At 34.2% G+C, this 22,500-nt stretch overlaps 2 protein-coding genes and 2 long non-coding RNA genes across 6 annotated transcripts; 3 read left to right on the forward strand and 1 right to left on the reverse strand.

The window, feature by feature from the left end:
* The first annotated feature begins 193 nt into the window (after positions 1-193).
* Positions 194-3,863, forward strand: LOC122636546. Of its 2 annotated transcripts, XR_006328974.1 has the most exons (4): positions 194-908; positions 2,243-2,504; positions 3,375-3,526; positions 3,591-3,863. It is a non-coding gene; the product is annotated as an uncharacterized LOC122636546 (long non-coding RNA). The 2 variants fall into 2 exon arrangements; XR_006328975.1 differs by lacking the exons at positions 194-908; positions 2,243-2,504 and adding an exon at positions 2,549-3,232.
* On the reverse strand, positions 3,244-6,908 carry LOC122636533 (116 kDa U5 small nuclear ribonucleoprotein component). Its single transcript, XM_043827849.1, has 7 exons — positions 6,470-6,908; positions 6,119-6,390; positions 5,369-6,057; positions 5,064-5,293; positions 4,273-4,991; positions 3,903-4,183; positions 3,244-3,835 (listed from the first exon to the last, which is right to left on the reverse strand). The coding sequence occupies exons 1-7, from the start codon at positions 6,713-6,715 to the stop codon at positions 3,330-3,332; spliced, it is 2,943 nt and encodes a 980-aa protein (XP_043683784.1). The 5' UTR covers positions 6,716-6,908; the 3' UTR covers positions 3,244-3,329.
* A 1,356-nt stretch (positions 6,909-8,264) lies between these two features.
* On the forward strand, positions 8,265-16,953 carry LOC122636545 (ras-related protein M-Ras-like). Of its 2 annotated transcripts, none has more exons than XM_043827884.1 (5): positions 8,265-8,348; positions 8,614-8,784; positions 9,092-9,413; positions 9,795-10,111; positions 16,795-16,953. In XM_043827884.1, the coding sequence occupies exons 3-5, from the start codon at positions 9,224-9,226 to the stop codon at positions 16,801-16,803; spliced, it is 516 nt and encodes a 171-aa protein (XP_043683819.1). In that variant the 5' UTR covers positions 8,265-8,348; positions 8,614-8,784; positions 9,092-9,223; the 3' UTR covers positions 16,804-16,953. The 2 variants fall into 2 exon arrangements, with proteins under 2 accessions (XP_043683819.1, XP_043683818.1); XM_043827883.1 differs by lacking the exon at positions 16,795-16,953 and adding an exon at positions 10,330-11,346 and having other exon boundaries at positions 8,273-8,348.
* A 4,812-nt stretch (positions 16,954-21,765) lies between these two features.
* LOC122636547 lies at positions 21,766-22,478 on the forward strand. The gene is made up of 2 exons (XR_006328976.1): positions 21,766-22,078; positions 22,347-22,478. It is a non-coding gene; the product is annotated as an uncharacterized LOC122636547 (long non-coding RNA).
* Positions 22,479-22,500: the final 22 nt, after the last annotated feature.

Below are 22,500 nucleotides of genomic sequence, written 5' to 3' on the forward strand. Positions count from 1 at the left end.
GTAAAGAGTATACTTGCTTAGGTAAGTAACTGATTGAGTATTACCTTTATCAGTTATATCTCGAATTACGCATTTGGAAGAGCGTATGTAGTCAGTGGTCGAAGAGAATCTCGATGGAACGTAAGTAAGTATCTTGGGTACGAGTTTCGAAGAATCGTGAGGGGCAACGATTTGTTCGTGAGGGTACGGTTCTCGTCGAACGAGCTAGCGTACATCCGTATATATTGTATGTACGTACTACTATGTATGCATGTATGTACGTACGTACGTACACTGGCGCTCGCGCAAATCCTTGTGTACGTGAGAGTATAGGAACGATGGTGAGAGCAAGGCAGTTTGGTGGGAGGGGTAAGGGGAAGGGGAGGGGGAGGCGGTAGAGGAAGAACGAACCGATCGATCGACGACGACGCGATAGTAGTTCGCTACGAGCAGGAAAGGGACGGCCGTGGAACGAGGTAATCCGTTTAGGTATCTTTATACCCAGGCATTCACGACTCCACACGTTCGATCGTTGTTTTGAAACAGGGGTGGGGGCGTGGCGAGTATGGGCGTAGCCCAAAACTGGCAAAATGGCGGCAAGCCCCGTCCACCGGACACGCCCATCGTGTAAAGCGCAATTGCGGCTCCGCCGCCAGGCTACGCGCGCATCGGCTGCGCTTGCCTTTCTTCGCCGCCTCCCCGTGTTGTCTTACGTTCGCTAACCTCGAATCTCTCTTACGAACGATCGACGAAGTCCGATATAATACGTACTATATATCGTATCAACAAACGCAAGTTATATTTTCTTCGGATATTTTTCTTACCGAGAAACGGACGGAACGTAATTATAGAAGTACTCGCTTATTTTCTTGCATTGTTATTATGGGAAAGCGGAAATCCACTTTTGTAGGTTATGCGGAAGTTCGAACGTATGTAAATATGTTCTATGCATGTATGTATGTATGTATGTATGTATGTATTGGATCGACATGTCGAGACTATATGATATTGATTATTTTCAAGGATTTCTTTCTTATGTAATTTCTTTTGTAGATTTACTTACTCGCGGATCATGATATATATGTCGTGTGTATATATATATATGTATGCATTTACTGACCAGGTGCACGCATTATCCGTCAGTATCTTTAGATTAAAGGAAAATACTGAGTATCGAAAAAATGGCGTCTTCATTCTTATCGAAAGTTTGATCATTCGTTCAAATTCGAAGATAATGTTTACATTTCTACACGTAGAGAGTTATTTCATAATCTTGTTTGCGTTATTTACGAAATAGTAAATAATAATGTTTGTAGATAGTAAATAATGTTTGTAGAGCTTTGTTATTTCGTTGATAGACGTACGCTAGAGTAGCGTAATAGATCGGAAAGTAAGATTAATGTTTCTTTAGTTGTTTCTTTTTTCTTTTGTATTATATAACAATTGTTGGCTCTTGGATAGTGTTGTTATATTTAAAGACTGCAACAACTTTTATATATACACGTACATATATATATATATATATACGGATATAAAGATACTAAGGATAAAAATGTACAGTACCGTACGTCTATGTACATGATTATGTAACATGGTTATTTACACACATACACACACACACACACATTTATATGAGCAAACGTTAAAAGATCTATAAGTTATTCTGAACGTTTAAATGCACGAACGTGCGCAAAGGTTGATCCAAATGTACGGGTAGATAAGTAACTACACGTGTTGACCAAATGGCAAATGTATGGTCGTTGCAATGGAGAAATCGTTCGACCGACTGAGTCATTAGAAAAGTCTTAGAAAAAACAGATTAGTTGAAGAAATATAATCATAAATCTTGAAAACATTTTACATATCGATATACAACTTATATCTCTCCGACTAATGTACTACATATTTAAACGATCGACAATAACTCTTGTAGATTCTACTTGCGTGATATCCTAATACTACGCGTGATATCTTCGATATTTACATGTCGTTTCTTCTAACAAAGAACATTTCGAAGCTTAGAACGTTTATTTACTCGACTACGATTAAAGAATACGAATTAACGATTAACACAGTTTATTACTCGATCGATGTTAACCGACTTTCTTACCGACATTTTCACGGTTCTAATGATTCGTTCGTAAAGTTAATGCTAAATCATTGAGTATCGTCATTGAAATTAGTTAGTGTAATCGTGATATTCTGAAAAATATTCTCAGTGAAATGTTACGTTTACGATTAATGAAAATAATCTGTATTTTAGGCCGCGTCAGGTCTAAGGACGCCATGTTGTTCTCATTGCCGAGAATTCTCGAGAAGAGCCGAAGTTGGTCGATTACGTCGACGCCTACGAATACAATATGGGGTCTTTTGCGATATGTTACATGGGCATACACACACACACATACACATACGTAGTACACACGTAGTATCAACTACACACATTCTTACATATACGTACGCACGCACATGTACACGTATTTCAAAGTAAACAAAGATAGATGTTACGGAAAGATATTATACTCGTATGTATTTATTCTCGTCCATATATTCACACATCACACACATACACATGTACAGGAAATGTATGTATTTAGTTGCTTACGTGTAGGTAAAAAATCGTCTCAAAAAATTCAAGATAGTCACGATTGCCCAGATTACTCGCAAAAACAATTCTGTTGACTGTGACGATAATCTTATGTATTTATATAGCTACGAGGATGACATAGATCGTGGCTTAAATATTTTATTCGAAACGAATACAGCATTTGAATTATATTATTATTCGCAATTCGGACGCATCGATCGAGAGAAATTTATGAGCGATAGATAGTTGAAATACAGCTATAATGGTATCGTAATATTTTATGAAATAGTAATTCTTACCAAGAACAACTTTCTTAGTTTCTGGTAGAAACTTCTTTGGTTTCTCCAACTATTGATAAACAATAACAAGGACATGAAAAAGTTCAGAAACATACTTCATAGATGTTAAATTATTTATCTATTCGTATTGTTGGTAAAGAAACATCATATATTTATATGCGAAATGTACACATATATCCAGAGACAAAACGGATCGAATATATCTCATATTATGTACCAATGAATATGAGAACTTTAATTAAGATCGAAAAGATAGAGCAAGCGTAATATCGATATATTTTTCTCAAAATTCATCTATCGAAGATAAATATAAATAAAATTGTCATTCTACGAATCGAAGAACGTAGATCGAGTTAATCGTAGAAAGGTAAGAACGTATTGGTAATAAAAAGATAATAATTTTATTTCATTTAATATTCACATATTTTACAGGTAATATCAAATTAAAATAAATTAAACTTAAATTATAAAGGATAATTTAATAATACATCTTGTCGCGCTAATTCCAGCAACATAGGATCGTCAAAGAATTTATTGATCGAGACATCCTCGGATAAACCTTTACGTCTACGCGTTTTCAACATAAATTCTCTGGCTAAATGCGTGGCCGGTTGTGGTTCCAATGGTCTAATGGTAATGGTTTTGTCAAGAGGATCTCCAGGTACGATTTGCCAGTGATGAAACACTGACAAACAAAATGCTTGACCTTGCGTATGCGTTCGTAGATCCGTCTCGAAACCAAAACTATCGATAGCCGGTATAAAAGCTTTGATCGTGTATAAAGGACTTCCTGGAACAGGTGCATCTTGAGTAACGTGACCTCGACGTTTCGCTAAAACGGTATAAACAGCGGACACGCAATCAGCCGGTGCTTGAACTTCAACGAAGAAATATGGCTCCATTAATCTCGGCGTGGCCATTAAAAATGCCGAATAAGCGACTCTCCTCGCGGTAGGAATGATTTGACCACCTGAATATAAAGATAACAAACAAATAGATGAATCGTAGTGACGCTATTTAATTATCAAGATACGTACCTCCTCTATGTAATGGTTCTTGAGCGATCACAGCATCGAGGATTTTGAACTTAACGTTTCGAATAGGTTCCTCGCAAAGTGGCCCTTCGCGCGTACCCCATTGAAACCCTTGAATAATGGCGTCGCGAGCACTGCTCAACAACGTTTTGTCTACTTCGGACGGTAGTGTATCGTCCACCAAAATGTTAGGACCCGTTGCGTCTGGTCCGAACGCCCATATACTTCGTGCAGCCAACAAGTCCCAATCGTATTTCGTTTGGAAAAATTCTCCTAATTTTTTTCTAACGCAAAACGAAACGACGAACATGCATATGCGTATAAGATGTGTTAGACGACGTTTATCAAATCTAATGTTCTATATCCTACTTACTTGTTCCAAGTGATTTTGACGTGTTCAGCTTCAATATCTTCCGCAAGACCTCGCTCGAGTGGTTCCGCAATCATCGTCAATTTATTTCTTTTGTTCGGTGTTTCGGCAAAGCATTTGAGAGAACTGGTTTCCACTACTGTTTCAGCGAAAGCGACCACAGGATCTGCGACCTTGATATCTATCTCAGAATACATGCGACGCAGATCGTGCATGGCACAGTCCAGATATAACTCGCCAGTTCCCAACACAACATGTTCTCCACTTTCCTCTACGCGCGTACCCAATAATGGATAACTTTTGTTCACTTTTCTCAAACCATCTAACATCTTCGGAAGTTCCGACGGATTGACTGGTTCAACAGCAATCTTAATAACGCTTTGCGTATTAAATTTCAATGGTCGGAAAATGTGTAGATCGTCCGTATTGTTGAGATCGGTGATGGTGCTGGTTTTTACGATCGGTCTGTCGATTCCTTCTATAAGTACCCAATTTCCTGCAGGTACACGACTCAATTCGATCGAATAACGTGCTTCGCTTATCCATAATCGACCGACGGTGAGCACACGCGAATCTTCTTCGTCCGTTCGCGAATATGCTTCTCCTAAGACGCGTACACGTTGTCCTGCTTCAAGTGTACCCGACATTACTCTTCCCAAAACGACGAACAACGTGCAGTCCTCGGTTGGATACATTTTCGTACTATGAATCATTAATCTTCCCTAGAAGAGAAATATTACTCGTGAATAAGATACGATAAATAACTGCTATATTTTTTGGATAAAAATATTTACCTCAGGGTCACAATTGACCATGTCTTGTGCAAGAGGAGAGTCTATAGGACCAGTATATACATGTTGAACTTTTATAGGTGCATGTGCTTGAGGACTAGGAACGTGCATAACGCACATATCCACTAGACCACACATATCTCCCAAGAAACGTGTACACACCAAACGCAAAAGTGGTCTGATATTCATTTTCATTTCTTCCGACGTCAGTCTAATTCCTAATTCGCTTAGAACTGCAATCACATAGTTTAGTGAATGTAATTGTACTTAGTAATACTTTCAATTTGTTCATAGAGAAATATACTAACCGTCTGGCAAAGTCGTATCTACATCTCCAACTACTTGAGCAAATATTTTGTAAAGTGGTTCTAATATAAATTCTATAAAGCTACGTTGTGCCGTATTATGTGGCGGTTTTTTCGTAAACTTTCGCGTTTTCGAGTTGAAGTATATATCTCCCCATAATCTCTTTGAGAATTCGTTCGTATTAAGTGTTGGATAACTCTTTGCATAAAGGGCTGCAAAAGATTTAAGGGTAAAACAGACATTATATTCGGAACTGGCGAAACAGACATTTCCAATCGCTGGTGAGACAAAGGCCGGATTTTCTGAATCTGAATATAATGCTATTAAACCATTGATTTCTTCAATGATATGTCGTAATTTATAATACGCGTCCAAAGGTGGTAACTTCAGTTCCAAAACGAGACGATCTATTTTGTTAATGCATACTGTCAATGCTAGTTTCTCTTGTAATGCATGTTTTAATAGACGTTCCGTGTTAAGCATTACACCCTCTGCTGCATCCACGATAAGTATTGCACCATCGGACAAACGAATTGCTGCTGTTGCTTCGTCCGAAAAATTCACATGACCCGGAGTATCAAATATATTTAACAAATACGATTTTGACTTTACATCTTGTAGCAGTAGAGTTACAGGTGTCGCTTTTGTGGACACTCCACGTTGTTGCTCCGTGAACAAAGTGTCTGTATACCTGAATTAGAAGAATTTTTAACATAAACAAGAAATAATTATTTTCCATCGAACCTTCTTACCTTAAAGGTTTTTCATCAGTTACACTGTGTATGTAAGGATGAGTTTGTCGTATCAGGCAATCCACCAAAGTGGTTTTCCCATGATGCAAATGTCCAAGTAATACGACGTTTCTAATTAAATGAGGCGCGTCCATCATGTCAGCTAAGAATTCAATGCTGTAAGTTGTCTCCGGAAGTTGTTGTTGTTTTATTTGAAATTTAGGTTTTCTAGTGGGTTCTATCAATGGTTTGTCCAATGGTTGCGCATCTTCTTCTTGTACAAGAGTTTCAACCTATTAAATAAACAGTTATATAAAGAAATGAGAAGTAGAATCTTTCTGATCTGTTATATTTAAAAATCATATTAATCACCTCAGGACCGTATACTTCTAAGGCGCTAGGATAATATCTTTTATCTTCGTGTAAAACAACCGCTGTGGATGAACCTTGCTCCGTGTTATCTCTAGATTCATCTTTATCATCCTCCATCTCCTCGTCAGAACGCTCTCTATCTTCCGCATCATCTCCAACATTACCATATTCCGCTTCATCTTCACTTTCTGATGCTAAATCTGGCCCGATATAATTACCAAATTCATCATAAAGATCAGCATCCATGATAATATCTTATTTGCATCAAGTAATATTATCTTCCAAAACTATCGAAACTGAAAGAAAAATAGAATCGCTATATAACTTCGCCAGAAAGATTTTCCAAGTCCTTACCGAGTGTGTATGGTAATGTAGCTTTATAGGTTAAGATCTTTGTTATTATTTTATAACATAAAATTACGAAATATACGAATTTGTCACTTACTTAATAGAATTATGTGTATCGATATTTTCTATTTAATTCTTGATCTTTTTTAAGAAAGACGAAACGTGTGAAATGCACGAATATACCGGAACATGCTGCGCGTCGAATATAGCCTCTAAATATTACAGGACGCTACAGTGTGACCAACCATTGAATAGCAAAATCAAAGAAACGTAAAAATTTGATACAGTATGAAGTTCGTGATATTGAATTTAATGTTTGCGATTGGTTTTCTCATTCAAAGTAATAAGCAATCCGGTTTTTATATTTCGAGAATGCGCAAATTTTCTTTTTTCTTTTTTTTGCGAATATAATTTATTATAAAAAAGTAAGGTTACGTTTTAAATTTCTACAATCTATAAATTATAGTGATTGATAGAAAAATTAAAAAATTAGGAACCGGATATACATATTAAATTGTACAGGAAGTATCGTCTAAACGGAAGCTGATTGGTGAACTCAGTTTAACGTAATTTGCGTTCTACCATTTATGGTTCAGATAAACGGTGATAAAAGTGGGTTGATTAACATGAAATACAAACTTTTATAACTTCATGTTATAGTATCTATTATCCTTAAAAGTTCGTTACAATTTGAAATATTTATTCAGAGCGGCCATGTTGCGGTGTACGGAAAAGTGTATAACGTTAGTGCGATAAAAGTGCTATTAACGATGGGATCATTGGAGGAATCATTTAAAAGAAGATTGAAAGGGATTCTAATTTTATGGTAAGAGAAAAAAAAACATTTTCTTAGTATCAGTGAAACGATATAAGAACGATATTGAGAACTAAAAAAAAAAAAAAACGATACGAATACTAATGAAATAAAAGTTAATGCTTAGACGAAACTTATTAAAGATTTTAACACGAATCAAATAATCGTAAATAAAATATTCCAAAAATAAATATGAAAATATAAGGAAACGAATTATGAGCAAATTTAGCGAACATAAAATTATATGGCATTATTATATCATAGTTACATTTATTTATTAAATATAAATATTTAGTATTAAATCATATATTTAGACATTAATCGAATTATATAATTGTATTTATATATTATATATATATATATTTTTTTTTATTATTAAATTATATTTTTGTATGGGATTAGAATAATTACATTTCTTATCTGAATTTAATATATTTTTGATTAATACATTTGAATAAATATTAATTGTCGAAAATCTTCCTAAAATTCGATAAAAAAGAATCAATCATTGATAAATTGAATTTTTCGCGATGTTGAAAGTTAGGTATATATGTTCATTTCTTGAATTATGATCGGCCGAATAACCGATTTTTATTTGAATTAAAGTTTAACCGACCGTTATTCATTATTCAACGTTGGTACGACTGAATTTAGTCCTTGATCAGGGATGACTGATAAATCGTTGTTAAATACAGTTGGTACCGTTGATCTTATATGGTTTGTAAAAAATAGTATTAATTTTTGTAATGTTTTTATAAAATGATTTGTGCGTTTGTATTCGAGTGAACATAATTAAATAGACGATTATTTCATTGGTGAAAATAATTTCTGTCGTATAAACAATTACGAATGTTAACGTTTAGATTTATAAGAATAATATTTTATGTTCGAAAATACTGATATTGTTTTTCGAAGTAGATATATCTATTGAGATAGATACTGTAAACATATATCTTTTCTTTCTTTATTTTTCTTTTTTTAGAATTCCTATAAATATATGTTGTATAGATGCGCTCATGTACGCACACGTATACACATATATTAGTATACGCATTGTGTGTACGCATACATATTTCGAACGATTGCGCACAGTACAAAATATCTGACTGACAGCTGGGGCAGCACGACACGCAGGAGTGGCAGATCATGTAAGGTGAGTAGAATTTTTTGATTAAATATACTAAACGTTTGTGTCGAAGATATAAGACGTAATATTTTCATTCGGAAAATATCTACGACGTTTGTTGATTATTATTAAAGTTGTTATCGCTTTATCGAATTTTTTATTATTATCATTCTAGCGGAGGTGTTGCGAAAATATTGTTCTCTTGTAAACAAAATTTGATATTAAAACATTTTTAAATTTTTAACTATCGATATTTATTCGAAATTGTTAACAAGTCTTGTCAACTTGTTGGAAATGATCTTTTTGTTTTTTCTTTTTTTTTTTTTTTTTTCAGGAATTTTAATTGGAAAAATAATATCTCTTGATTTGAGAGCAAAACCACTGCCAAGATTATATTAGAAGAATTGGCAGGATAGGCAGACGCAGGCAGAACAGTGGGGGTGGGGGCGGGAGATTCAGAGGCGGTATGACACGACCTCCTAACAATGACAACCTTATGACCTTTAAGTTGGTCGTGGTTGGCGATGGAGGAGTTGGAAAAAGTGCACTCACCATACAGTTCTTCCAGAAATTATTTGTTACCGATTATGATCCTACTATCGAGGATAGCTATATTCAACATACGGAAGTAGATAAACAATGGTGTATTCTTGATGGTAAGTGGAGATTTTTATATATCTTTAATATATTTTGATTTTATTGAATATCTATGCTTAACATATAAGCCATATTTATATTTTATCATTAACTATCATGTTTCTAAAACGAGATACGCTACTTTTTGCGTTGGTCGAACGTTGTAAATATAATGCTTGTTTAAACTTTCACAAAAACGAGCGAAATAAGAGTAGAATCAAATTGATTGCGTAGAAGCGATACAAACGCTATAGTAACTTAACGGTAAAAATGCTTTTCTATCATTTTCGTTAGAAAATATTTGCTGTATAGTATTTTGTTCGTGTTACATATAGAGCATAAAAGGTGTTAAAAGGTTGTAAAGTAAAACGAAAATGTGTATTTTGATCTGTATCCGCTAGTGCTAGATACAGCTGGCCAAGAGGAATTTAGTGCCATGCGCGAACAATACATGAGGAAGGGTGATGGATTTTTATTGGTATATTCTGTGACAGACAAACAATCTTATGAAAATATTGTCAACTTCCATACTCAAATTCTTAGAGTAAAAGACAGAGATGTCTATCCGATGCTTCTTGTTGCCAATAAGGTTGATTTGGTACATTTAAGAAAAGTGACGGAGGAACAGGGCCGGGAATTGGCACATCGTCTGGGTATTCCTTATATCGAAACTTCTGCCAAAGATCCACCTCTAAATGTGGATGCTGCGTTTCATGAAGTAGGTATATAACGTAAGATCTAGGCATAGAAAATAATAGGACATGTAGTACGTCTTAAATAATGGCTTTTGCTCTTAGTACAATTATTTAGTGCTGTATGTGTAAGATATATCGATTAAGTCGCAAGAAAAATTTCTGAGATTCCTAATTAATAATATAAACGATAAAAATATTATAAACATATTCAATATTACGATATATATTAATGACTCTTCAGGTTGTACGCATTATTAGAAATCAACCACCAGCTGAATTGGAAAAAAATCGTCGGAAACGAAGACGTACTGGAAAGTGTAATGTTCTTTAAGTCTTGATAATTTTATTGCAAAAGGAGTAAGGTTTATTACCTACTATTGTAAGCACACATTTATTCATACAAAAATGCCACAAAGCTAAAACGAAATTTGAAACCTTTAGTCCTCCAGTATGCATTGGTGCCTACGTTTAACACATAGTCCTATATTTGATTTATTGCTACTTGACTATAATATTAGTAACTGTTGTATTATCTTCTCTAAGTAATGTTTCTTCAAATTAGTATGCGAACTAAGATTCAGTAACTGATACCACCAACTAAAGAAAATATGGCATAGTCGTATTCGTCACATTGTATTCTGCATCAGTTTAGATTAAGCAATCAAAAGTATATGGAAAATATTGGCTGTTCATCTTCAGTACGATACGGGGAGACTATGTCTTCATTTTTGCATACACATCAATTTTCTACCATTGATAATGTAATATGGAATTGAACGTTTTTTATTGCATAATTATAGGGAAGGTTTTTAACTTCTCCTTGTAAGGTCTTGTCATGAAATGACTATAATGGTTTTATATGTCGACTCAGCTCATTTTTAAAACGGCTGTCGAAAGTTTTAGCTTTAAGCATATTTATTTTATTACAGTTATTTGTCCTTTTTCAATTATGGTTGATCTTCTAACATAAAATACAAAGCTTCCATGAAATTTTTATTTTCAAATAATTTGTATTATAAATAAAAAATTTTCTTTCTCTAATATATAAATATAAATATATATATATATATATATATGTACGTATATTATCAACTACTGTGGCCTTAATGTTTCTACATTCAAATATTTCTCACAGAATTTTATATATGTATCTGCATATATCCTTTTGCTATTATGTGTATATAATACTCGTACTTGTGTTCATTATAACCAGTGATGTTTCGCTTGAATGTGCTGAATAGATGATATCTCACTGGAATAATACAAGCTTATCTATGTTTGATGTTTTATATTAAATGTCAAGTAACTTCCTATAAAATCAATATGTATAATAATCTCATTTATTTAATGGGTGTAATAATTATATAGCAAATTATTATTATTTAAAATTAGATTATACAAAAGTATATTCTGAAAATTATGTTGGAAGACAACTGATTTTTTGCTACAAGTATTCGGTATTGTTTGTTTTTCATTTTTTTCTATGTTCGTAATTGATTTTACTCTAACAATTAGTCGATTGGTTTATGTTAATGATTAATTCATATTGCTACAATTTTTTTTATGTTATATCAAAATTTTCATTATCTCTGTGTCATTGTTTTTCCATAGAAAAATTTTCTATACATTCTTTGCTCATATCTTTAATGTTTTAATTTCATTAATTAAAATATGTAGCACGAATTATCTTTTCATAAAAATATGTAAATATTATCTAAAATCTTAATAATAATTTTAAAAGAATTTTAGTTTCTTGGTAATGATATATTAGGCATTTAGTATTGCCTAATGAATAAAAACTATTATTCTGAATCAGGAATATATATATATATATATATATATATATATATATATATATGTGTAAGGCAATATTGTCTTTCCTAATAGTTAGTTTGTTTTTTAAATTATCTTCATATAATCTTTTTTATTTGCATTTCATTCTATTAACACAGAAAGTCTATTGAAACTTTAACAAACTTAAAGTATTGAAACATATAGATATTTTTCAAACAATCTTTTTGATATTTAAGTATTCTAACTTTTTTTTTTTTTTTTTAATCATCTTTTGATGTCTTTTTTAAATGATTTTAATGTTTATATTTTAAGTTAACGAAGGTCGATATATCAGTCCTTCTTATATAATAAGAAAATGATGCCATGGCCTACATTAGCATTTAATTGCAAAAAATTATATATATATATATATATTCATATATGTGCACGCACGCACACACACACACACACACACACACACACACACACACACACACACACACACACACACACACACACACACACACACACACACACAAAGAAATGTTAAAAGTGCGTGCATTTGTAAGTCAAACTTAATGTTAAATGTTGATTCAAAAATCAATGAAAGGATTTTTCTCGAATTTAACGAAAGAAAAATCGAGCAATGTCATTGTGCATTATAAAATTTAATCTTACACTTTAAATAGAGTCATAGAAAAATCGATTGGAGGAATGTGATCGAAGGTGGTATAATGTTCTGTTGTGTTTACGTTATCGTCTCTTTCTCTGTTTAATTTTAAAAGTTTCAATACTATTTGTGGTTTGATGAATTTGAAAACATTTAAAAGATATATTCCATGCGTATAGATATTTGAGATATAGACAGTCTGCAATGAACGTTCGACTAGCGAAATTTCATTGAACGATTTAATAGTAATATGCCTGTGAAAAAAAATTGCAAGAAAAATCGAAGCATGGTTATATCTAAAATAAATTAATTAAAATTTGTTTTTATTTCTTATCACAAACGCAATAATATTTTTGAGAGTGCAATTGAATACAACCGAATGGTTATCGTCGATATATTGTCGTTAGATGATTATAAAATACAATTTTGAAAGTATTTCTAATAATCACGAAAGTGTTTATTCTACGATGTATGAAATCAGGTTCGTTTAATTTGATTATTTCTATACGATATCAATGTTGCGAATGTCGGCCAAATTGAAAGCGTGAGAAATAATTAAATGTTCTTAAACAAATTTTTAATTATTTCAATTTGGTACGTTCAATGTTACGAGTTAAAAGCAAGTGTTCTTTATTTATAAACATTGTCCGCAGCTGACGAAATGACACGAGTGTGTATTAGTGATAGGCGTGTGTGCGTAATGTTGTGATTCTCGTAATGGAATTTATTTGAAAATAGAAAAGATATATGTATATTTTGTAATTGTTTGTTTATAATTGGTACTACGTATGTTTATAGGTACGTTGCCAGGATAATATGTTTGACGAAACATTGTTTATTTCAAGTACACGTTATTTATAGGATAAACAAATAATATTTATTTTATGCGTAATTTTAATTTAAAAATACATTGGTTCATTCGTCCTCCGTATTTTATAACACAAACACACACACACACACACATACACATACATACATTTATTTTTATTTCTTTTTTTATTCGAATGGAACGACTTATTAGTATAAAAAACGATCTCTTTTATAGGGCAAATCTAAAAAAACGAAATAAGACGATAGTGTATGTACCTGCACAAGTGCATAAACTTCTCGATACAACGCGTAAAATATATCGAAATATAATTGCCTTCAATAAAGTTACACCATTTTCAAAGAAAAATGTGTTATTACATGTGAAATATAACGAAGTATTGAAGCAAAACGTTCAAGTGCTGATAGTGATCGAAAACTTGGTGTTTCTCAGATTACTATTATTAATAACAATGGGAAACAATTCTCTAATTTAATTAATAGTGCACAATTCGAAACATTAGCGATCGAAAGTTAACGAAATCTTTGAAATGTAACATTTGTTTATTTCTCATATTTTTTTTTTTTTTTTTTTTTTTTTTTCGAAGACATTTAATTGGAAAAAAGAAGAAGAAAAGAAAGAGAGAGAGAGAGAGAGAGAGAGAGATATCTTAGAAGATCTAAAGATATATTAAATGTGCTCTAAAATAATAATATTGATCATAACAAAATTAGAAATCGAGCATCGAAATAAAATTATAAATCTCTAGTATCGAATTGGATCGTTTGGAATTAATAATGATTAGAATGAAGAGAAAGTATAATTTTATTTCATATCTTGAGAAGCGTAAGATTTCGAATATATTGTGTTTTTTTTTTTTTTTTTTTCTTTTTATTAAACTGTATACTTGTATATGTGTATCATCGTCGTAGCGATATTCGCGATAAAAAGAGGACCATCGAATAAAATCTGTCCTAAGATAGATATATGTCTGTGTGTGTATATATATATATATATATATATATATATATATATACTCATTCAATATCTATGAAAAAGATGAAGCAATCGAGTCGTACTAAAAGCGGTATCGTTATTATAGCTTTTCCCATAACACGTGTCTGCATTCCATGCAGTCAGTTTCGAGTACATCTTTAAATTGTTTTCCATCGTAAATAGATAACATTCTTTAGCGACAGAGAGATACAGAGAGATACAGAGAGAGAGAGAGAGAGAGAGAAGAAAATAAAAAGATAGAAAAAGAGAAAGGAAGTAAAGAATTAGTAGAGGATTATTATCAAGCAAGCGCATCTACTATTACGAGAGAATAGAAAAGAGGAAGGAAAAAAGGAAATAGGAAATAGGAAAAAAAATAAAAATAAAAATAAAAACAAATAAAAAAGAAAAAAAGAGAAAAGAAATAAGAAACAATCGCATATCGCGTGTATCTCCGTAAATCTCTTTAGATTCTCAGGAATTAGCGTTCCTCAACCATTCACACGTCTTTATAATGTAAACTCATAAATAAGCGCTACGTTTTATATCGCCGTCCATGACAGAGAATAGCGTAATAAAGAAACGAGAAGGAGAGAGAGAGAGAGAGAGAGAGAGAGAGAGAGAGAGAGAGAGAGAGTGTGTGTGTGTAAAGAGAGAAGGAGAGAAAAAAGATATGAGGTGTATGCTCGATGACACGGTTCGATGTCATTCGATCGATCGAAAACGAATGTAGGCGAGAAAATAAGAAAGAGATAGGTACATAGATAGAGATAGAGATAGATAGATAGAGAGAGAAAGAGAGAGAGAGAGAGAGAGAGAGAGAGAGAGAGAGAGAAGAATTACTCTGCTCGTTAAACGCTTTTAGGACTTAAACGTTTTATGAAATAGTCAATATTAATATTGAACCATTGTGATACAGAGTACGCTGAGAAAGGAGAAGACGATGATTAAGCGAACGATATCCAGAGGTTGTGAGAATCGTCGAGGTCAACGCTCGAGCGCTTGTCTTACGATCGATATATCGAGAAAACGCTTTTATGTGTTTCTTTTTTCTTAAGGAATATCACATTCTGATAAATGATAAGAAAACCCGCTGTCCATCGCGTGGTAAAACGGATCTATGAATGTACTACTTATTTACTACGAGTACTCGTACTACTGCGACGCATTTTACCGACTTATTATAAAACGATATTGTGATGACGCACACGCAAACAATGAACTACTACACGTTAAGGGTGTAGATAGAAAATTTAAAAAAAAGAAAAAAAAAAGTATGTACATATATATATACTTGAAAGAAGAAAAGGAAAACCAACTTCTCTTTGGTTATAATAGGCAAGATGGTTGAGGGGTTCGAGCTTGTGTCTTATAGAAAATAATGAAAAAATAAGAAAAGAAAAAATGATTTATTTATTTATTTTCTTTTTTCAGAAAAGAAAGATAATTTCAATATCGCGATCTTACGGTGAAATATTTCGAGATCGTTTAATTCGTAGATCGTAAAAATTCATTTCGTGCTTTCGGAGCAAGCAAATAAAATTTTTATTTTGATATATGAAGATACGAAATTGTTGGATTGTTTCGTAATTTCAAGTAATTTCAAGGATAATCGTCCGTATAATTTTTCGATTATGTTGAGAGCATAAGGAACCCCTTTACGGTCGTGCTTATGTAACTCTGAGCTAAGGGTGCGAGAGAAAACCTTTACCACTATTCGTCTCATATAGATAGATGCGAAAAGTCTATATTTTGAAGAAATGATAAAAAACAAATCGAAACGTTCATCCCTCTCCCCTCTGATACGATAGTTATATAATTATCTTATATACAAGAAATATAAATTGAACGACATATTATATGCGTATAAATAAGTAAATAAATATGTATAGGTATATTAGACGTACAAAGAACGATCCGTTTGAGAGAAACAATCAAAGTTTATTATTTTATTTATTTATTTATTTATTTATTTATTTATTTCTGATCACGTAATCATCAAATACTAATTTTTTATCTTCTTTATTTCTTTCGATAATGCATCGCAGTCTATATATATATATATATATATTTTTTTTTCTTTTTCTTTTTTTTTTTAAGTTAACTTCAACGAAATTCGTTTGATATGCTATAGCAATCGCAACGAAGATTTTTCTTAAAAACGGATCGATTCTTTTTTTTGTTTTATCCATTGTTTTCTTTCTCCGATGTAAGTAAAACACGTGTGCGTTTTTTCTTTCTTTCTTTCCTTTTTTTTGTTTTGTTTGAAGTGTACGCAAACGTGTGCGTTGTACGAAAGTGTCATTTAATTGTGCAGGCCACTGTATGAACTACGCGATAAGGATATAAATAAATTATAACGTGTGTTTACACGAGCCTTCGCTCCTTCGCTATAAATAATATATATATATATATATATATATATATATATATGTATAATATTTCTTTTCCTTTTTCAGATCTCTTGAAGATAAACATAAGTGCGACGATCTATCTAGATATCTCTGTTCGAACGAAAATAGACATTGTCAATGCGCAAATGGTAGATTAGTAATTATCACGATAGGAGTTAGCAACAACAATAGATATACGTACAATAATTTCTAAAATCTTACATACATACATACATACATATATATATATATATATATATATATATATATATATATCGATAGAAGTTCGACAATATATTTCAATCTTTGGTTAATAATTTCCCCCATCCGATAATTATACCAAAGTTGATCTAATATTTAATAATAATAATAACAATAATAACAATAGTAATAATAGTAATAATAATAATACAGATTGCTCCCAGGTTAGAACATACTCATTCAAAGTTCGTGACCCTTCGTAGCGAAGGGACAAAGGGATGTCGAGGGCGTAGAAACCGTAGCGGTAGGTATTATTACGTACGATCTGCTGTACGATCTCGCAAATCAGTCCATTGTACTATTCCCGGGCTGCACGTCGAATCCGTGCCGATGTTCATCGATTTATTTCGGGGGAAGTTAATCCACCGAAACGAGACAGAAAGCCTGTCGATTAATCCTCGGAGAAGAGAACAGAGAGAAACGGAGAGAGAAAAAATAAGAGAGAAAGAGAGAGAGAGAGAGAGAGACAGAAGCCAGGACGAATCTTTTAACGAGTCGCCGTATAATCTTTTGAAAATCCTAGGGATCGATGTTTCTTCGTGAGTTTACAGGGAAATCTCGTTTGCGTGCAAGACGCGAACGTTAATCACGTTCTTAATGGCGGCCACGGAAACGTTCTTTTCCAGGGCAATTCTTCCGCGCTTGCAACGTCAGGGCTTTAACGCTCGTACGTTAATATCTTGATGAAAGAAGCTTGGTTTATTTTTTTTTTCTTTTTCTTTTTCTTTTTCTTTTTTTTTTTTTTATTATTATTCTACTTCCTCCTTTACTCCATTTCTTTTTCCCTTTTCCTTTCTTTTCCCTTCCAACCTTTTTCATAGAAATTTTTAACAATATCATTAACCAACGAACCCAGATGAACCTTTCTTTCTTTAGAAGCTACGTTTAACTACAAGTTGAGATCTACGAGAGGAACTTTTTAGTGGTAGCATAGTAATTTATTAGGAAAGTATGATGTTAAAGTTGCATCGAAGGGAAACCCCTTGTTCCTTGTTCGTCCTTGATACATTTCAATGGGTAATTCGCGTCGGTCGTATAGAGAGGGAGATTAAAAAAAAAAGATCAATGTTCTCTTCCCTTCATCCCTTTATCTCTCTTTATCTCTCTCTCTCTCTCTCTCTCTCGCTCGCTTTCTCTCTTTTTCTCGATCGCCCTTAAAACGGACGATCGTCGAAAATCCTTTTGTCGCGCGATCCGACGTGCGGTGTGCATTTGAAAGTGGCGCGAGCTCTTTTTCGTTGCACCGAGCAATGAGGGATAGTATGAGGGGACACGCGAAACGTGGACGAGCTAATAAAATGTGCACGTTGAACAAAAGAGCCCGCCGCGGGTGGGCGGCTGTAGACGTCTGTAAAAAGTCCGGTTACGAGAGGGTCGCGTGCGAATATATACGATTCCGTAGCTGTTACCGTCGTGATCGTTTATGCGAATACCGAAGTGGCCGTCGTTAAACTCCGAACGATCCTCGACACTTTGACGGTATCCCGAAGGACGATGCTTTGACCTCGTCTTTGCTAAAAAAAAGTTTAATAAGGGGATAGGTAAGTACTTGCTTACCTGGGATAGAAATTTCTAAGTAATTGAAGAATAATTATTTTCTTTATGAGATTGATAAAGATTTATCTTTCGAAATTGATAAAGATATATATATATATATATATATATATATATATATATATTAAAAATTTATCGCAAATTATTCAAATTAAATTGATAAAAATTTCGCTTGAAAATCAGTCTTGTTCGATATGTAATACTATGTCCAAGTATAATTTATATAATTTATATGTTTTATCGTGTAGTTTGTGTATGTATGTATCTATGCATTATATATTTCAATTCGTAACAAAGAGGACACATCTTTTTAATCTTTTATTTTATTTTATTTTATTCTATTTTATTTTATTTTATTTTATTTTATTTTATTTTATTTTATTTTATTCTATTGTAATTATTTATTTATGTTTGTCTTTTCTAATCTAGATGTATTGTCAGAGGTTATTTATTCAGGTCTAATTTTGTCAAATTATCTTTTTTACGTTGCGTGGACATTGAAAGCAAATGGGAGAATAGCGAGCAGTTGTAACGCAGCAGGGGTTAGTTAGAAAGCTCAATTATTCGTATATGTAATATGGGTTTTTGCTTATGTATATGGCTCGCAATAATTTTTATTTTTTTCGACATGTTCTCGCATATTACGCGCATCAGTTTACGTCGTTACTTCGTTAAATTTTTTTTCGTTTTCTTTCTTTTTTTTTTTTTTTCTTTTTCTTTTTAGTTATACCATTTGGAGAAACGTGTAAACGCGTTATTCAACTTTATCTGTCCCGTCCTCATTTTCGTTGATGATCGATACTGACCATGAACAAACGTGTCACATGGAGGACATGTAAGTACCTAAACAAAGCGAATCGATATATAACCCAAGGAATAATGAAAAATCAAATGGTCGGAAAAAGATTGGAAGTTTTTTCACTGAAGTTTTTTGATTGGACACGAGTGTGTCTACGTTGTTTCAAAATGTTTTGTTATCTTTAGAAAGGGGAAAAAATACAGATTCAAAGAGAAAAAGAAAGAAAGAGGGAGAGAGAGAGAGAGAGAGAGAGAGAGAGTTGAAATGGTAACAAATTGCAATTTAATTAACTTGCGGTCTATGTGTTTGCAATACGCGAAACTATCAACGCGGAAACAAACTCACTTGCGTTTTTCTGTCATGCTTAACTGGAAACAGCGAACGTAATTCGAAATTAATGGGGGCCAGGGATCAAAGCGACCGACCGTCGGTCTTTGTGATCGATCGCTTTACAAATTGTAAATTTAAAACGCAACGCTATATAAACTTTTAAAACGAAATAGAAGTTACCGACGATATTTTCGACCTGGATGTACTCGCGTTACAAGCGACCGTTGCTTTATCAACGTGTAACATGAAATTTGGCCTCGTGAATGATAAAAAGTAGAGAGAGAGAGAGAGAGAGAGAGAGAGAGAGAGAGAGAGAGAGAAACTTCAAGTAGGTAATCATAGTTTTTTAAATAAAGTTCGAACAGGCTATGTCGAGAGATCCTCATTGCTTTAAGAGTTTCCTATTTCTGGATATGAGATCAGACATTCATTTATGCTTTCTATCAGATACAAGCTCTACTTGACCTAATATTTTTATCCATAGAAACTCGAATAAAACGATTTTCTACATTTTTAATCGATAGAATGAACGATAGCAAAATAATTTATGACTATAGTTGATTTATCTTTGAAATCTTTTTGGTGAGATGAAAATATAGTCATTGATCAAACCATAATCGTCGTGGTTTTAACTTTACAATTATTGATAAATGTAGAAGCAATTCGATCTTACTATTAGTCGCGCCAAACATTTCATTTTATTCGTGGTCAATTTTCAACGAGTCGAATCGACAACAATGGCGACGAAATCTGTGATCCATTATGTCGTTATTCGTTCCGTGTGTTTCATTGTAACTGCGCGCCGTGATATGTGCATACGTTAATATAAATAATTCACGAAGGATAAAGATACTTAAGTTTCACTACGGACCATTTTAATACTTCCTTTTTTCTTTTTTCGTTCGTACATAAATCAATGGACTAATGAGAATCGTCGATATACGTAGCACCTATTAGCCTTATAACCAACCTGTCCATTCCACTTTTGGTAAACGTCGGGTCCCTCTTATAATCAGATAGAATCAGAGCATTGGACAGGGTTAGCTTCGTTTAATCCAACGAGACGATCTCGGAAAAAATTTTGCCCCAGTTTACAAACCACTCGATGGCTTCGCCAATAGATTCTTTATTTATTCTGTTCGCTCGCTCACGATCATTAGCCCGTATTGAATTGAAAGAGAGAGAGAGGGAGAGAGAGAGAGAGAGAGAGAGAGAGAGAGAGAGAGAGAGAGAGAATTAATACCTACTCTGACAAGGATATTTTGAGATCGTACGCATGAAAATTAATAAATGATACTCGTCGTTGGAGTTTACAGATAAATCGCGCTTGTTTCACCCTTGTTTAACCGTTCTACCATCAGCACTTTACATATTAAAAACGGAATATAAATTCCTCCCGATGTTTTTGAGAAGTATCGAAAGAAAGGAAGCGTGCAATGCACTCGCTCGCTGCGTTCCTAAAGGAGAGACTTCCGACGAGGCAAATGTAAAGTGTTTCTTAAATAAGGGATAAACAATTGACATTCCATCGATAGGCTTGTGGTAGGACTACAAAAGGATACGAAATTAAACGGGGAGAAAAGAAGAGAAAGGAAAACAAAACAAAACAAAACAAAAACAAACAGAAAAAGAAAACTATATCACTATAAATGGTAAAGAATAATAAAAAGAAAAAGTATGTAGAGACAGAAAAGAGAGAGAGAGAGAGAGAGAGAGAGAGAGAGAGAGAGAGAGAGAGAGAGAGAAAGGAAATAGAAAAAGAAACGAACGAGTAAACGAGCGAGCGAACGCTCTCGCTCGCTTGCTCGTTCGGGCGTGCGCGCGCGCGCGCCACTTTGATTTCGATTCGATCTCGAGTCGCGCTCGCGATAGGTCGAGTCGCGTTCTGTGGATGCGCGCGCAGCTCTCCGGGTTCGGTGCAGCCATCCCCACTCCTGGCCAACCAGTTTCTCTCTCTCTCTCTCTCTCTCTCTCTCTCTCTCTCTCTCTCTCTCTCTCTCTCTCTCTCTCTCTCTCTCTCTCTCTCTCTCTCTCTCTCTTTTTCTCTACGTCACGAGCGCGCACTCGCTCGCGTTGATCGTCTCGTTCCCCCACTCTTCGTCCATCCTCGTCGTTCGTCGTCGTCGTTCGCTGGCGTTCGCTACTGCCACCACTACCCCACCACTACCACCACTACCCCCACCACCGCCGTTGCCGCCGCCGCCGTTCGCCGCCGTCGCCGCCGCCACCGCCGCCGCCCTCCGCGCGACGAGGAGAACGAGAGAGCCGAGTCGGTCAATACTCCGGGCAACGCGGCGGTGAGAGCACGACGGTGGTCGCTCGTAAGCGCGCCGTGCCGTCACTCGAGAGAGCCAGTGTGCCACCTCGAGATTCCTTCGTTCGCGGACATATCAAAGAGACATATACGTACGCACACCTCATTATTCTTTCTCTCTCTCTCTTTCTCTCTCTTTCTCTCTATCTCTTTCTATCTCTGTCTCTATTTCTCACTTTATCTGTCCCAACCTTTCTATCTGAAATCTCTGTTAATCTCTTTCTCTCTCTCTCTCTCTCTCTCTCTCTCTCTTTCTTTCTCTCTCTCTCTCTCTCTTTCTCTCATTCTCTCTTTCTCATTATTTCTCGCGTGGTCGTGTCGCGACAACGGAAAATCGTGTCGTTTCTTCTCCTCGCTTAGACCTCCTCTAACCGTCCAAATACTAGCATACTATCTGCTCCTCGTGTTGCGGAGACGAAGGACGTGCGCGACACTAGAAGAAGCCAACGAGAAAGAACAGGAGGAGGAGGAGGAGGAGGAGGAGGACGACGACGACGAAGAAAAAGAAGAAGAA

Source organism: Vespula pensylvanica, chromosome 22, assembly GCF_014466175.1.
Source record: "Vespula pensylvanica isolate Volc-1 chromosome 22, ASM1446617v1, whole genome shotgun sequence".
Taxonomy (NCBI): domain Eukaryota; kingdom Metazoa; phylum Arthropoda; class Insecta; order Hymenoptera; family Vespidae; genus Vespula; species Vespula pensylvanica.